The sequence below is a fragment of the Trifolium pratense genome, linkage group LG2 (assembly GCF_020283565.1).
Source record: "Trifolium pratense cultivar HEN17-A07 linkage group LG2, ARS_RC_1.1, whole genome shotgun sequence".
NCBI lineage: Eukaryota > Viridiplantae > Streptophyta > Magnoliopsida > Fabales > Fabaceae > Trifolium > Trifolium pratense.
Window position 1 is genome coordinate 7600451 of NC_060060.1, and position 15586 is coordinate 7616036.

At 35.2% G+C, this 15586-nt stretch overlaps 2 protein-coding genes across 4 annotated transcripts; both read left to right on the forward strand.

The window, feature by feature from the left end:
* Positions 1-4141, forward strand: LOC123909954. 2 transcript variants are annotated; one of them, XM_045960907.1, is made up of 7 exons: positions 1-516; positions 866-985; positions 1087-1245; positions 1316-1483; positions 1603-1719; positions 2830-3060; positions 3195-4141. In XM_045960907.1, exons 1-7 carry the CDS (start codon positions 157-159, stop codon positions 3999-4001), a joined length of 1962 nt encoding a protein of 653 aa, XP_045816863.1. In that variant the 5' UTR covers positions 1-156; the 3' UTR covers positions 4002-4141. The 2 variants fall into 2 exon arrangements, with proteins under 2 accessions (XP_045816863.1, XP_045816862.1); XM_045960906.1 differs by having other exon boundaries at positions 15-516; positions 1069-1245.
* Positions 4142-8469: 4328 nt separating this feature from the next.
* Positions 8470-12375, forward strand: LOC123909955 (protein FAR1-RELATED SEQUENCE 12-like). 2 transcript variants are annotated; one of them, XM_045960908.1, is made up of 4 exons: positions 8470-8581; positions 8812-9008; positions 9324-11631; positions 11740-12375. In XM_045960908.1, exons 3-4 carry the CDS (start codon positions 9334-9336, stop codon positions 12259-12261), a joined length of 2820 nt encoding a protein of 939 aa, XP_045816864.1. In that variant the 5' UTR covers positions 8470-8581; positions 8812-9008; positions 9324-9333; the 3' UTR covers positions 12262-12375. The 2 variants fall into 2 exon arrangements, with proteins under 2 accessions (XP_045816864.1, XP_045816865.1); XM_045960909.1 differs by lacking the exon at positions 8470-8581 and having other exon boundaries at positions 8735-9008.
* The last annotated feature ends 3211 nt before the right edge of the window (positions 12376-15586 follow it).

The following is a 15586-nucleotide window of genomic DNA, read 5'->3' on the forward strand; positions in this document are numbered from 1 at the left end:
TCTATAGTTTTTTTTTTAGTCGGTCCGCATTAAACTCATTAATAAAACACTTTCATTGCACCAACAAAAAATAAAACAGTTTGATTAAAAAAAACTGAAGATCTGAAGCTGCGTGTGATTAGGGTTTGCAATTTGAAACTCTGAAATCTCAGCGGCATGGGAAGGGAGGAGAAGTCCAAAGCCAAGGCAAGAGACCACGAACAACAACTCGATGAAATTAGCGACAATCTCGACGGCGCGTCCACTCCATCGCTTGTGTTCAGCGGCGACGAAGACGATGACGACGAAGAAGCCAATCAAGATCTGAGCCTAAAAATCGTGGAAAAGGCACTACGAACGCGAGAGGCAAAGCTCGCTCCAAACGACGCCGTTTTGAATGACATCGGTTCACAGCAGTCTGAATTTACGGTGACGCAAAACGACGACGTTTTGGGTGGGCTGAACGGGGTAGCTGATATGGAAGTAATGGAGGAGAAGAAAATGGAGAATTTGACGGTGGAATCCGGGAATCAAAGTGTATGTCTTCGAATTTGATTTTATGTAGAATTGAACTTCCTTAGTGTCTAACTCAATTTTGATAGATTGAAATACATGCTTAAATTACCCTTTGTAAATCAACCAGATTATGATTAGATTGAAAATTGAAACAGTTTTTTAGAGGGGCAAGATTGGAACTGCAACATTGAAATATTTGTTCAAAAAATTGCAATGTAACATGTATTTGATAAGCTTATGATTAAAATTTCTAGGAGTTTTTTGCTTAGAATCTATGATGAATGTAATGAATAAAAATGAATCAAATATTACAATCACATTTTGGGAAGGATATCTTGGATTTTTTTTAATGGTTTTCCTTTTTCTGTAGGTTATTATAGCTGCAGAACAAGAGGTGGAGGAAGAGATGATGAAAACCACAGAGAACCTTGAGTCTGTGGAAGCAAGTGCTGATCAGATAGGTGACAACATGGTTCTGCGAAAGCTGCTTGTGAGTTGATATATTTGATCTGAAATGTGATTGATTTTCAAAATACTCTACCCTGAGGAATGCTTAGTTGGGTATATCACCAGATGTTTCTTTTCTATCAGCGGGGTCCAAGATATTTTGACCCTCCAGATAGTAGTTGGGGAGCATGCTATAATTGTGGCGAGGAAGGTCACGCTGCTGTAAACTGTACAGCAGCGAAGCGGAAGAAACCGTGCTATGTATGTGGTGGTTTGGGACATGCTGCAAAACAATGTACTAAGGTATGTCTTTCCTATTGGCTTTTGAAGGTTTAAAAGTGCGTATAATGAGATCTACTTGATGCTCCTGTAGGCCCAGAGTTGCTACATCTGCAAAAAAGGTGACCACCGAGCCAAAGACTGTCCAGAGAAGCACACGACTCCACGTGCTTCTAAAAGCCTGACAGTATGCTTGAAGTGTGGAAATTCTGGGCATGATATGTTTTCATGCAGGAATGATTATTCACCAGATGATCTGAAGGTTGTTCTGTTCTTTTTTCTTGTTTATTACTAATTTTCTAAAGGTTCTTGATTGAGTTTGCACTAGAATAGGATATGAATTGCTCAGTTAGTGACACTTTATTTCTTCTGTCTTATTAGGAAATTCAATGTTATGTCTGTAAGACATTTGGCCACTTATGTTGTGTCAATACCGCTGATGTAATACTGGGAGAAATTTCTTGTTACAAATGTGGTCAGATGGGTCATACTGGTTTGGTAAGTTTTATTTAATAAATTATATTTAGTAATTTTTGTACCTTTCCCGAGATATGCATCTCTCTCTTTTGTATAACGTAGTCTTCTGTTCCTGTATCTCTTTACAAGGGAACAATTATTTGCTTACAAGTTCAACATTTCATTTAAAGTGTAAATATAATATAGTAATAAAGTGCTGAAAACACTAAAACATCTCTCTGTTGTCAATTGTGGATTGCAAAATATAGCAGGTTGTTCAGATTCTGCTTTACTACAACACTAAAACACCTCTATAACCGCTATTTGACAACACTGACATGTTTTGTAATGAGTTTGGTAATGAGTAACACAAAAAAGGGACTTTGTGAAGGATACCTATTATTCCAATCATTACCTTTTGAACTTATTTGATTCCCTCTGAAATTTATACTCACATTGCTTTAATTGTAATATTATTTCCTGTATTGGTAACCAAAGAGGACCGAAGCTAAAGCTTGTTGTAATGATGTAGGTAATACATTTACATAGATGTTACAATATCTATGGTATAAAAATATGGTAGCGCCTTCTCTTTGCTAGTTCAGGTATATGCGGAGAAGTCTTGTAGAAGCATTAGTAAGAAGGGCAGGCTAGATGGAGGGTAGTCCAATAGTTAAATGTCGAGGTAGAACATTTGAAAACTATAGGCCAAACCATTGAGAACTTGGAGTTAAATGGGTCATCTCATCTTTAGGCATGATTCATGATAGGATATTAATAATTCACAATTAGATTGAAGAGAAGAAAATATGTCAAGTAATAGTAAGTAAGCACCCCTCCTCCTTTTACTTTTCCAATCCAATGACCATCATCGGGTATTCATCAACCATCCTCTTGTGAGGTTTTAACTTGCCATATTTTTGTATTTTAAAATATAATGCTGTATTAAAATATCTGGAGATATTACATTAGCATTTTTCTTATTAAAATAGTGAATTCAATGGGGCTTAAACATTGAGGGGTTGAACTTGAATGTCATTTTCTCAACTATATGTTTATGAATAATTTTTTAAAGCTTTAACCCAACATATGAAATGCTTCCTTTTAAATAAATCTATTGGCAAATATAAAACTGAGAATCAATTGGTGCAGGCATGTTCAAGGTTGCAAGGTGAGACTACTGGTGCTGCCACACCCACTTTGTGCTACAGGTGTGGTGAAGGGGGACATTTTGCCCGAGAATGCACAAGTTCTATCAAGGTACAATTGATGCAGGCATGTTCAAGGTTTCAAGGTGAGACTACTGGTGCTGCCACACCTACTTTGTGCTATAGGTGTGGTGAAGGTGGACATTTTGCAAGAGAGTGCACAAATTCTGTCAAGGTACATTTCAAAAATATATGGCTAGGTTACTAAAATTAATACAGCTGTTGGCGTTTTCTTTTTGTTGTTTAAATTTCATGTTCACATGTGTCGTAGAGTAAGTAGTTTCTTGACTGCTGCGTTTTCCTCCACAGGCTGGGAAGAAGGTTAGTGAATTCTCGAGCACAAAAAATAGGAGATCCTATAAAGAAAATGATTACACAGGACACTGGTCAGCACCTCATGACATGGGTAAGATGAACAAAAAGAAACGGCCTCTTACAGATGAAAGAGGTTTTACCACACCTAAGAAATCAAAGAGAAGAGGTGGCTGGATGACGGAGTTTCCTACAGAAGAAAGAAGCTTTACAACACCTAAGAAATCAAAGAGTAGAGGTGGCCGGACAAGGGAGCTTCCTACAGAAGAAAGAGCCTTTAAATCACCCAAGAAATCAAAGAGTAGAGCTGGCTGGATGGCGGACCATTCTACAGTAGAAAGAGGCTTTACAACCCCCAAGAAATCAAAGAATAGAGGTGGCTGGACAACAGAGCATCCCACAGAAGAAAGAGGCTTTACAACCCCCAAGAAATCAAAGAGTAGAGGTGGCTGGACAATGGAGCATCCTGCAGAAGAAAGAGATTTTCAAACTTCCATGAAATTCAATAGCAGAGGCGGTTGGACGACTGAGCACCCTGGAGAATTCTCTTATTCCAAGTCCAATGGGAGCAGTTGGAGGTCTGCGGGGACAACATATGCTAGAAGTACTAATATGCATGCGAGTGGTAGTGGAAGTCGAATTCCAGGTTGGAATGGTCAACAACCTGAAGCCTCATATTTCCATCATAGATATTCGGCATCACGGTTTGGCAACTCCAATGATGATGGATATAGGAGAAGTAATTCGGCATCAAGGTTTGGCAACTCTAGCGCTGATGAATATAGGAGAAATAATTGGCGGTAGCCTTCACCTTCATGTTCTTTATAATTCCATCCGTGAACTTGTTAAATGATACCTACTTGCAAGTTTTTTAAATTAATATTCAATTTTTGCCTTCATGTTTTAAATTAATAATTGGAAAATTATTTGGTACCCTGGCAAAATTACTTCAAACTTTAAATTTACTTTAAAATAATTATTAAATATAAAAAAAATGACATGACATTAAATAATTGGATGATGGGTTCGTACCCAACAAAATTTCAGAGTACCGTTGTGTTCAATACAATTGTCATAATACTTGCAATTCTGTCTATCATTTATGTTGAGGGCATCAAGTCTTCACCTTTGGTACTTATGTTTGTAACTTTAGCAGGGTTATGGTTTGAACATTAACTTTTTACTGCACCTGTACTATATTTATTTTCTTCCCTTTATCCTCTTGTTAGTTGGTTTGGCATCTTGGAGGTTGTTAGTTATCTGTCAAGTTTGGAAGGAATAATTTATCTGTCTATCTGTTTTACATTCAATCAATCTGTTTTCTATCGTTTTAGGGTGTCAAAAACTCTTTCAACTTCCTTGGTTTCGAGGGCTCTGCATAACTAATCACCTTTTGCTCTTCGGGACTGAAGAAACTTTCTCAAGAAATTACTTCTACCGGAATTACTCAAAATCCACAACCACAAAACACTCCCGATTTTGTTGATCCCTCCCAGATTCCTTCATAGCTGATGTCAAAAACCATCTAACCCGTTCGTTCCTTTGACGATCCAATTCTCGATGCTTGATAAAGATGCAATGTTCACCCGGCCAACATAGGCCAAGAGCAATGATTGATAATCACAAAGTCAAAAGTGGTTACCTTTCGTAAACCTATTTTGCAGATCAATCCAAAGATCTACATGATGCTCAAATACATGGCACTTTGAGCTATTTCTGCAGAGTACAGTTGATCTTACAACAGTACCCGGTACGAGGTACATCATTTTTATAAAAACTAAGGTACGGGTACATCCATATAATTTTCTTTTAATATATATATATATATGGGGGCTGCTAATTTAGACCCAGTTGGGTCTAAATTAGCAAGGTGCACCTTTTGAGTTGGACAAAAATACCCTTTCTTTTTTTTTTTTTTAAAAAAAAAACATATTGGCGCTGATCCAGTGTCGCGCGCCTACCGCAGGACCACCGTTACAGACCGTTGATTTCCATCAGACGGCCAAGAGATGATCTCATCATGGCTGTCGGATCAATCAGACAGTCCAGATCATCCATCTCCATGATAAGCCAGCGCGTGCACCACACTAGATCTTCGCCTGGAGAGAGAAAATTTCATTTTAAAAAAGCAGGACACGTGTCAACTGCTGGGTGGTTGGCGTGTTTTTTTTTCCATTTAATACTTTAAACTCAATTATTTCGTTGTAAATTAATTTTTTATTTTTTTATTTTTATACCAAAATTCATAATTTTTTTTGTCTACAAATAGAGACTTGGTTCGTTTGATTTGGACAAAAAAAAAAAAACTCAATTTTTCACTACCTTTAATTATCTTTATATAATACTGTGAAACCATTTAGCTGGTAGAATGGTTTCACAGTATAACTCTCTGAAACCATCTTACTGGTAGAATGGTTTCAGTGAGTAATTTCTTAATTGTTTGCTTCTGAAACCATTCTGAAACCATTTAGCTGGTACAATGGTTTCAGAGCGTTGTACTTTGAAACCATTTCACTGATAGAATGGTTTCAGGGGAGTTGATTTTTAATTGTTTGCTTCTGAAACCATTTTACTGCTAGAATGGTTTCACAGTATAACTCTCTGAAACCATTCTTCCAGCTAAATGGTTTCAGAAGCAAACAATAGTTTTTAATTACCGTTTTATCTCATTTAATTAACGAAAAATAGTTTCAGGTCTCAAAAAATTTCATAAAATATACCAAAAGTTCCAGAATATTATCTAATATTTTATTAGAAACAAATAAAAAAACAATTGGTTTCAGAGTACAAATCTATGAAATTATTATTATTATTTGTTAAATGGTTTTAAATAATCAGCGGAATTTGTGAAAATAATTTCATGACTTGAACTAGGGAGAGTGAGGTACACAAGAGGGTTCTAAATAATTCATAGTACTTTACATAAAATTTTGGAAATTTTTTATGGAATTATAATATTTTTAATTACCTTTTTACTCATTTAATTAACTAAAAATAGTTTCGGGTCTCCAAAAATTTCATACAATCTACCAAAATTTCCAGAATATTATCTACTATTTTATTATGAAAAAAAAAAAAATAGAGCCTCCCTGAGGCCGCACGCGCCGCCGGTGAGAGTGGGCGTGGGCGACGCGCACTGTTCATCGTCCCTCCCACCCGTTTTATGCAGAAACGGGTCGTGCGACCCGGTATTTTGACCCGGTTCGATCTCCCTCAATACTCAACGAAACTCGACGTTCCTTATATGGATTTTGATCGTTTTTCAATTTTACAAAGGTTTCCGGTATTAGTTTTTGAAATCGGCGTTCGATTCGCACGTAAAATGAGGTCGAAATTTGGAAGAAATTTAAAAAATGTTATGGTTGTTGTTGTTGCATGGGAGGCGCGAGAAGTCATGGGGGCGCGCGTTCTGATGATGCAAATTACATATATGCCCCAGTTGCTCTATTGTTTCAAAAAAAAAAAATGGGTATTTTTGTCCAACTCAAAAGGTGCACCTTGCTAACTTAGACCTAACTAGGGTCTAAGTTAGAAAACCCCTATATATATATATCAAATAATATAGTTATATTGTTAAAACAAATAATTAAACATAAAAAAGATCACACGACACTTTAAATGTAATTTAAATTGTTCGAAACATCAAAATATGAAATTAAAAACCAATTAGCTCAAAAAGAGTCAATTATTTTCCTCTTCATCATCACTAAAAAGAGTGACCTCTAGTTAGATTCACCGCGAGAAAGACTAACAATTTCAAGAATATCAACTATATATTAAATAAATCTCATTCATCTCTACGAATATCCAATATTTTTGTTGCACTTTCATTATAAGTATTAATATTTCTCTTTCTTGAGAGAAGACGAAAATTGGTATGAATAAAAACTAGATCTTCATCTCTCTTTGAATTTAGTCTATTCCTTTTCAATGAATGAGTGAATAATTCCGGCGGCTACTTTGTTATTGTTTTTTAGCAATAGTTGCTACTTTATATTATAAACAAATAAAAAATTGTAAATCTTTCTATAAAAAAAACTTATAATAAAAGAAAAAAAAGAAAAAAAAACCGTGTTTTTTTGGATTGGTGTACCACGCGCGTACCACAGGTGTACCACACGTGTACCCATTGCAAAAAAAAAAAAAGGTATGGCGTCAGTGCGTACCGGGGGAGTACCATACGCGTACCGGTACCCGATACGTATTCAGTACCGGTACTCGGTCTAAAATGGAGTAGCCATGCAACATAGCTATTGGCTCATTTACTTGCGGCACATTTTCGTTTGAAAATGGTAATCAATTTGATGCCATCTTTTAGAGCTTTAATAGGTGTGAAATTGCATGCATACATAAAAAGATAGAAGGGTGCAATGGTCTCGTTATTGTAGAGGCAAACCAATTCGCTAACAATTTGCATCTATCCAGTAATGTCCATTATGTTTCAATCACTATGGCTATGTTAGCATTACTTACAATTGATTTATGTGGCAATTTTTTTACAAGTAAATAGTTAAATAATTAAACGAGATACAACTTCATCATATTAATTCTAAATGAGGATAAAAATTCAAAACTAGGCTTGTATATCAGAAACTTAACTTTACCCTCGTACACTAAAGTTGAGAGGATGATGTAACGGAATTTTCACGTTTCTAATGAGTTAATCAGTCAACAGCCTGGTTTTGATTCACAAGGAGAGCTAACAAAACATGCTGGTATACCAAAATGCAAGGTAAGTAAGTTTATAGAAAGTTAATTAAACAACTTTCACCCGTAAGTAAATAAGTGGAGTGTCCGAAGTTCGAACGCGACTCCTCGACATATAAAATACGATGTTCCTACCAACTGAGTAAGCTCAACTGAGTAAGCTCACGAGGAATCATTATATTCATTTCTATCAATCCAAATATAGTACAGATTTTTTTATTTAATAATATGACTTTTACATTGTATAATTAAAAAAAATTTAGTGGTTTTTTTTTTGTAAAAAAAAAAGTTAATTTTTTTTTTCTGAGTATAAAGCAGAAAACTTAATATGTGTTTATTTTTTATTTTGGTTTACAATGGAACTGAAAATCGAACTCAAGACCTCTAACATATTATCTAAATCCCTCGCACTAGACAAAACCTAGTGACTTTAATATGTGTTTATTTAAAACAATTATTTATAAGATACGATGCATAGGAGGTGTTTCAATCTGTCCTGTTTTCTTATTGGCCACTAAACCAATAAAAAGTAACATTATCCAAACACATTTTATCTTCTATAATATCTAGGAAAATTCTATGGTACATTCCTTAGTTGGAATGTTTTGGTACATTCCAAAACTGGTCAATGAGGATGCAGTGTTGACCAACTTTGAATGATATGATACAACCTTTATGTATGGTACTTACCATGGAACTTACCATCTTTTAATATTTCAATTAAGTCCCTTACATATTAAAACTTACACAATTACCCCAATATTTATATTTTGTTAATTTTAATTATGAATGTAAAATCAATTAAAACTAAAATTAAATAATAAAACAAAAACATGACAAATTAACTTTTGAATTTTTTTTCAATCAAACATCGTTTTCCTTCTTCTGAGGTTGTGTTCATTACCAGCAAATACACAACATCATCATCTTCTGAGTTTGAGTTTGTGTTCATCACCAACAAAGTGTAAACAACAACATTAACCTCCAATACGCTCGCCATTGTTGGACGAACTTGCTAGCTCATCGTTTTCCTCTTCTGAGTTTGAAAGAAACTCCATTCGACGGCGAGTTTGTGGAAGAAGTTTGCGTGTGCGTTTGCATAAGGTAAATACGAAACAGAAATAGTTTGCGTGTGCATAAGAATTAATTTGATTTCAATTTGGGAATTAGGGTTTATGCAGAAAATCAGTTTGATTTCGTTTGGGAGTTAGGGTTCATGCTGAAATTGAATTGCAGTTTTATTTGTAATTAGTTATTAAGAATTAGTTTGATTTTCAATTTGGGAATTAGATTTAATTTGTTTTCTGTATAAAATTAGTCGTGTGTATAAATTTGATTTTCAGTTGTGTTAGTTACCTTTCATTTTGTTTATCAATTTTGGAGGTATTGTTTTTGATGGTGACAATTGGTGTGTTTCAGGTTCACAACAATGGTAAAAATTGATGAATCTCTAGATGTTGATTCGAATGAAGTTAGTTCAACCGATAGTCATACATCTGATGATGAGGATTCCAGCTATTCGGTGTCCGGTGGGCATGATAGGTCAGATGATGGCGATGATACTGGTGACCACCATGATGATGATGATGATGATGGTGATGATGATGATGATGATGATGATGATGATGATGATGATGATGATGACCATGATTTTGGTGATGAAGCATCTATAGGTGAAAGAGCGGTACGTATTAATTCTATGACTGCTGATGAAATTCGTGGTATGGAATTTGGTAGTGTTGACGAAGCTTATGAATTTTATTATCAATACGGTAAATGTAAAGGTTTTTCCGTTAGGAAAAGTGATGATAAGAAAAAAATAGGGCCTGATGGTAGTAAAATAATAACAAACAAGCTTTTTGTATGCAGTAGACAAGGTTTACGAGATAAGAGACACATATCTAGGTTAGATAGGAAAAGAGAGCATAGACGTTTGACACGTACGAAATGCACGGCTAGGTTTCGTGTGACATACAAAGCCGATAAAGGTAGATTTGTAGTGTCTGTGTTTGAAGAGACTCATAACCATGAATTAACATCAGCTAGGTTTGTGCACTTACACCCGGTTTATCGTAAAATTAGCGAAGCAGATAGAGCTCAGGTTGATGGTATGCAGTCACGTGGAATTAGAACTTGTCATATTATGGGGTACATGGTTGCTCAGAAGGGTGGATATGGTGGTGTTGGGTTTACGAAGAAAGATCTTTATAATTATTTTGATAAAAAAATGCGTGATATTGTTAAAGATGGTGATGTTGCCGCATCGCTACATTATCTTAATGCAAAGTCAGCTACTGATCCCATGCTCTATGCTGAATATGCTGCTGACACTAGCAATGGACGGATGAAGTCTCTTTTTTGGGCTGATGGGACCAGTAGATCTGACTACTTCTGTTTTGGAGATGTGGTTGCATTTGACACAACATACAAGAGGAACAAATACAACCTCCCGCTGGTTATATTTTCAGGTTGTAATCACCATTCCCAAACAATAATTTTTGGCGCTGCGTTGGTATCAGATGAAACCACGGAGACGTATAAGTGGGTGTTGAATTGTTTTTTGGAGTGTATGGAAAATAAACGCCCAAAAGCTGTGGTGACAGATGGAGATGGGGCTATGAGGGAGGCTATAAAAGAGGTTTTCCCCGATGCGACCCATCAGTTATGTGCCTGGCATTTGAATAAGAATGCAGGTGAGAATGTGAAGAATTCAGGTTTTTTGAAGGGATTTAAAAAAGCCATGTTCTCAAATTTTTCAAAGGATGATTTTGAAGAGTATTGGTCAGAGATGATTAAAGAAAATGGAGTTGAAGGACATCCTTGGGTTATCAAAACCTACGAGAACAAGTTACTATGGGCAACTGCATACCTGCGGGATAAGTTTTTTGGACGTATAAGAACTACGTCTCAATGTGAAGCAATCAATGCAATAATAAAGAGTTATGTCAGAAAGAAAGGATGCATCTTTGAATTTATGCAAAATTTTGAGCAGGCTCTAAGAGGCTACAGAAACAATGAACTTGTTGAAGATTTTAAGTCAAAGTTTTCAGAACCTGTGTTGACAACTCAACTACGTTTGATTGAGAGCAATGCCGCTAAAATCTATACAGCGGAGATTTTCAAAGAAGTGAAAGAAGAAATTATGAAGGCCGGTGAATTGATTGTTAAGCATAAAAAGGAAATTGGAGATACTAAGTTTTATACTTTGACTAAATATTGTCGGGATGTGTATCAAAGAACAGTTGTTTACGATGGTGATACATTCCAATGTTCGTGCCGGTTGTTTGATTCTCGTGGACTTCCTTGTTCTCATATTTTTCACGTGATGAAGGAAGAACATGTTGATCACATTCCTGGCACTTTGGTATTGTCGCGATGGACCAAGGATGCTAAAATTGATTATTTGAACATGGTGGATGTTAATGATCCAGTTGATTCCGATGTGATTGAGCTTGCCCGTTTTGGTGCATATTGTTCTGTTCTGACATCATTTTGCAAAGAAGCTTCTAAAAAGAGTGGTGTGTATGGTGACATTATGGATGACCTCATGAATTTAAAAAAAAAATATTGCAGTGTTGAGGATCCTATTGGAACACAAAAGTCAGTTGTTGGTGATCCTATCCCGGTTCAGAGTAAAGGTGCTCCAAAGAAAAAAAAGAATGACGCAAAAGCTCTCAGGCATTGTACTCATTGCAAGAGTACAACTCATAATGCGAGGACTTGTTCGGTAATTTTAATAATTCTTGATTGTTTATCTTTCGACTCATATAATATGTTTTATTAATTATATTGTTTTATATTTGTAGTAAAATTTCTTTTTTATTGTTATAAACAGGACAAAAAGAGAAAAAAAAGTTGCAACGCTGAAAGTAGTGTGCAAGACATAAATTCAGAGCTACCGGTTGACGTTGGTGAAAGTAGTGTGCGACAGAAAAAGAAGAAATGTGCAGAGCAACCGAAAGACCTTTGCGAAAGTAGAGTGGCACCAAAAAAGAAGAAATGTTCAGAGCTACCGAAAGATCGTTGTGAAAGTATTGTGCAAAAGAAAAATAAATGTTCGGTGCAACTGAAAGAGCGTGGCGCTAATGTGTCAACACCAACACATATTGATGTTACTAGTGCGACCGGGCAATTCACTCCGATGTATGGATTTCAACATATGATTCCTATGTTACATCCGGTTATGCAACAGATGCACGTACCATCTGGACAACATGTTCCACCTGCACAACATGTAACTTCTGTACCACATGTACCACCTATATACCAAATGTATGGAATGAATGTTGGTGCAAATTCAACTTCGTGTTATGGTCTGTTACAACAGGTGATGAAATCTGCTGATGGACAACAATGAGTTTTTCTTTATTTGGGCTGTAATGTTTATGATATTTTGAAACTAAGTTTATTTTTTAAATGTACATTTACATTGAGATTTGGAATGAATTGAACCATAAATTATTGTTTTTAAGGTACTGTTAAATTATGATTGATTTTTGGTACTTAATGTTTGTTAACACTATTACTGAAAACATATGCTAAAGGAGAAAAAAAAGAAAAAAAAAAAGGAGCAAGGCATATGTTTAAGCAGGCCATGTAAGTATTTGTGTTATTTATATTTTGATGCGCGAAAGAATAACGAATTAATTGATTTGGTGCAGTGGTTAGGGCGTTTATCTTGGAAAGACTTGGTAGGAGTTCGAATCCTGTTGGGGTCTTTTTTTACATTATTATTTCCAATTTTATGTTTTAATTATTTCATTTTGTATGATTTGTAAAGTTGTAGTTAATTTGATATTTAAAATTAATTTATTTTAATAGACATATTTTGGGGGGTAATTATTATTTAAATGAGTAATTAATTATTATTCAAAATTTAACTCGTACTAAACTTCGGTTTAAAGTAGGAACCGACATCGTAAACTTCATTTTGAATTATTTCCAACATATATCGGTGACTTTTAAATTTGAAACGAGTAATGGCCTTATCTATTGATCCAACATATATCGGTGACTTTTAAATTTCAAACGAGTAATTACTTTAAATTTAAAAAAAAATTGTTCGTAGTAAGTTTAAATTTCAATTAAGAACCGATAACCCTAATAGTGGACTTAGATGTATGATCTCGGTTTCGATTAAGGACTAATGGCCTTATCTATTGATCCAACATATATCGGTGACTTTTAAATTTCAAACGAGTAATTACTTTAAATTTTAAAAAAATTTGTTCGTAGTAAGTTTAAATGTTCAACATAAGAACCGATAACCCTAATAGTGGACTTAGATGTATGATCTCGGTTTCGATTAAGGACTAATGGCCTTATCTATTGATTCAACATATATCGGTGACTTTTAAATTTCAAACGAGTAATTACTTTAAATTTTAAAAAAATTTGTTCGTAGTAAGTTTAAATTTCAATTAAGAACCGATAACCCTAATAGTGGACTTAGATGTATGATCTCGGTTTCGATTAAGGACTAATGGCCTTATCTATTGATCCAACATATATCGGTGACTTTTAAATTTCAAACGAGTAATTACTTTAAATTTAAAAATTTGTTCGTATTATATTTCAATTAAGAACCGATAACCCTAATAGTAGACTTAGATGTATGATCCCGGTTCCGATTAACGAATAATGGCCTTATCTATTGATCCAACATATATCGGTGACTTTTAAATTTCAAACGAGTAATTACTTTAAATTTAAAAATTTGTTCGTATTATATTTCAATTAAGAACCGATAACCCTAATAGTAGACTTAGATGTATGATCCCGGTTCCGATTAACGAATAATGGCCTTATCTATTGATCCAACATATATCGGTGACTTTTAAATTTCAAACGAGTAATTACTTTAAATTTAAAAATTTGTTCGTAGTAAACTCCGGTTGAAATGTAGAACCGATAACCCTAATTGGGCCATGTTTCTATTTGTACCCCCTGTAATAGGCCCAGTTTAGAAGCACATCAAATATTTGTATTTCCCACAAATACACACGCACGTGGCGACGAAAGGTCACACCTTTCGCCACTTTACTTTTTCACTCTTCCCCTTCCACACAACGTTTCACTCCATTAACTTGCACTCTCACTCTGCTTCAAAATTCCTTCCCTATCGTCCAAAGCGTACCGCTGATTTCAAAGCTTGGTTTTTGAAAACCACCAATGGCGTCCTCGTCGCAAAACAGGTAACCCCTTTTCAACTTACATTGACGTTGTCGTTGCGTGTTTTTTTTCTTTCGTTTCGTTAAACTTCGCGGGTAATAGTTTTTAATCAAACTTCAGAGAGATCGAAGTGTCCTGTGATGCATGCACTTGTTGTTGTTAAACATGTTCTAGGGTTTCAAGTAGTGTTTTTTGTTTTACGGAAGAATGAAAATTAATTTTTACCCAAAATTTGTTTTTTTTTTGTTGTTTAATGGATGAATAAGTTATTGATGTGCTATCTGTTGATGGCGATTTGATTTGATTTTTTTTATTAGGCTTTTTTTCTTTTTTTTTTTTTACAACGATGAATGAAAAAAGTTATTCTTTATATTATTAATTTTGAAAAAAAAAAATTGTTGTTTGATGTATGAACAAGTTAATGACATCTCTGTTAATGGTGTTTTGATATAATTTTTTCCTTTATTAGGTTGATGTTGTTTTCGTAACCTCGCATCTGGAAAAAACAATGCTTAGATTCAAAAGAAATTTATGTTTATTGTGTTCTATGTACATGTGTTATGACAAAAGTTTCTATTTTTGGTTAAAACATGATGTTTAACATGTTTTTTTTATGCTGAAATTAGGATGAACAAAGTCAAAATTGAACCAGAGAATCTTATTTACTTAAGTTCTGACGATGAGGGTCCAATAGTTAAGGGAAGGAGGAATGGAAGGATGCAGAGCAAGGGTGAGGCATCACAGGGCATGAATGGAAGGATGCAGGGCAGTAGTCCTCCAGTACAGGGCATGAATGGAAGGATGCAGGGCAGTAGTCCTCTAGTACAGGGGAGGAATGGAAGGATGCAGAGCAATCGTACTCCAGTACAGGGCAGGAATGATTCGGTGCGGGGCAAGAGTGCTGCAGCAGAGGCCAATGCTCATAATTGCGAATGGGTAACTCCGGTTTCCCGAGCAATTCAGAACTTGAAGAAAAAACAAACATTGGTGAGTGTTGGTGATTTCATTAGTTTTAATTCTATTTCACTTAAGTTTATTAATTCATTGCTGACTTACTTTTGTTTTTCAAATATTTGTCCAGCATCTTCCAGCTTGGGTTGTGCAGGATCGTCTACAAGGATTGTCTGGGATTAGGCTGCGATCTCATACCAACCGCCGTATCTATAACTGCACTATTTTGAATCCGGGACGAGGCTCGTTTCAAAGATACATTGGTAGTGGCTGGTATGATTATCTGGACGATCACAAGCCTAAAGTTGGTGACCTGCTGCATTTTTCTGTTAAATCCCCTCCTGAGTTCATGGCTGTTGAATTATTCCGCAAAGATCCCACCAGTTAAACTGATTGTTAAGCTTTATGGATGTATCATGTGTAGTATTTAGTGACTGTTTAAGTTCTATTAGTTTAATGAATTAACAAATTCCTGAATGGTTGTATTATTTTATGTTTTCGTATTTTATGTTTAAGTGTATCAATCTCTACTCTTAGTAGTAGCCGGACAACATTTTGGA

Bases quoted from the DNA above. Each gene is read 5' to 3' on its own strand.
- LOC123909954 (XM_045960906.1), top strand. From the start codon at position 157: ATGGGAAGGGAGGAGAAGTCCAAAGCCAAGGCAAGAGACCACGAACAA. The intron at 986-1,068 runs GTGAGTTGATAT...GTATATCACCAG, and splicing joins TGGTTCTGCGAAAGCTGCTT to ATGTTTCTTTTCTATCAGCG. The intron at 1,246-1,315 runs GTATGTCTTTCC...ATGCTCCTGTAG, and splicing joins CTGCAAAACAATGTACTAAG to GCCCAGAGTTGCTACATCTG.
- LOC123909955 (XM_045960908.1), top strand. From the start codon at position 9,334: ATGGTAAAAATTGATGAATCTCTAGATGTTGATTCGAATGAAGTTAGT. The intron at 11,632-11,739 runs GTAATTTTAATA...TGTTATAAACAG, and splicing joins ATAATGCGAGGACTTGTTCG to GACAAAAAGAGAAAAAAAAG.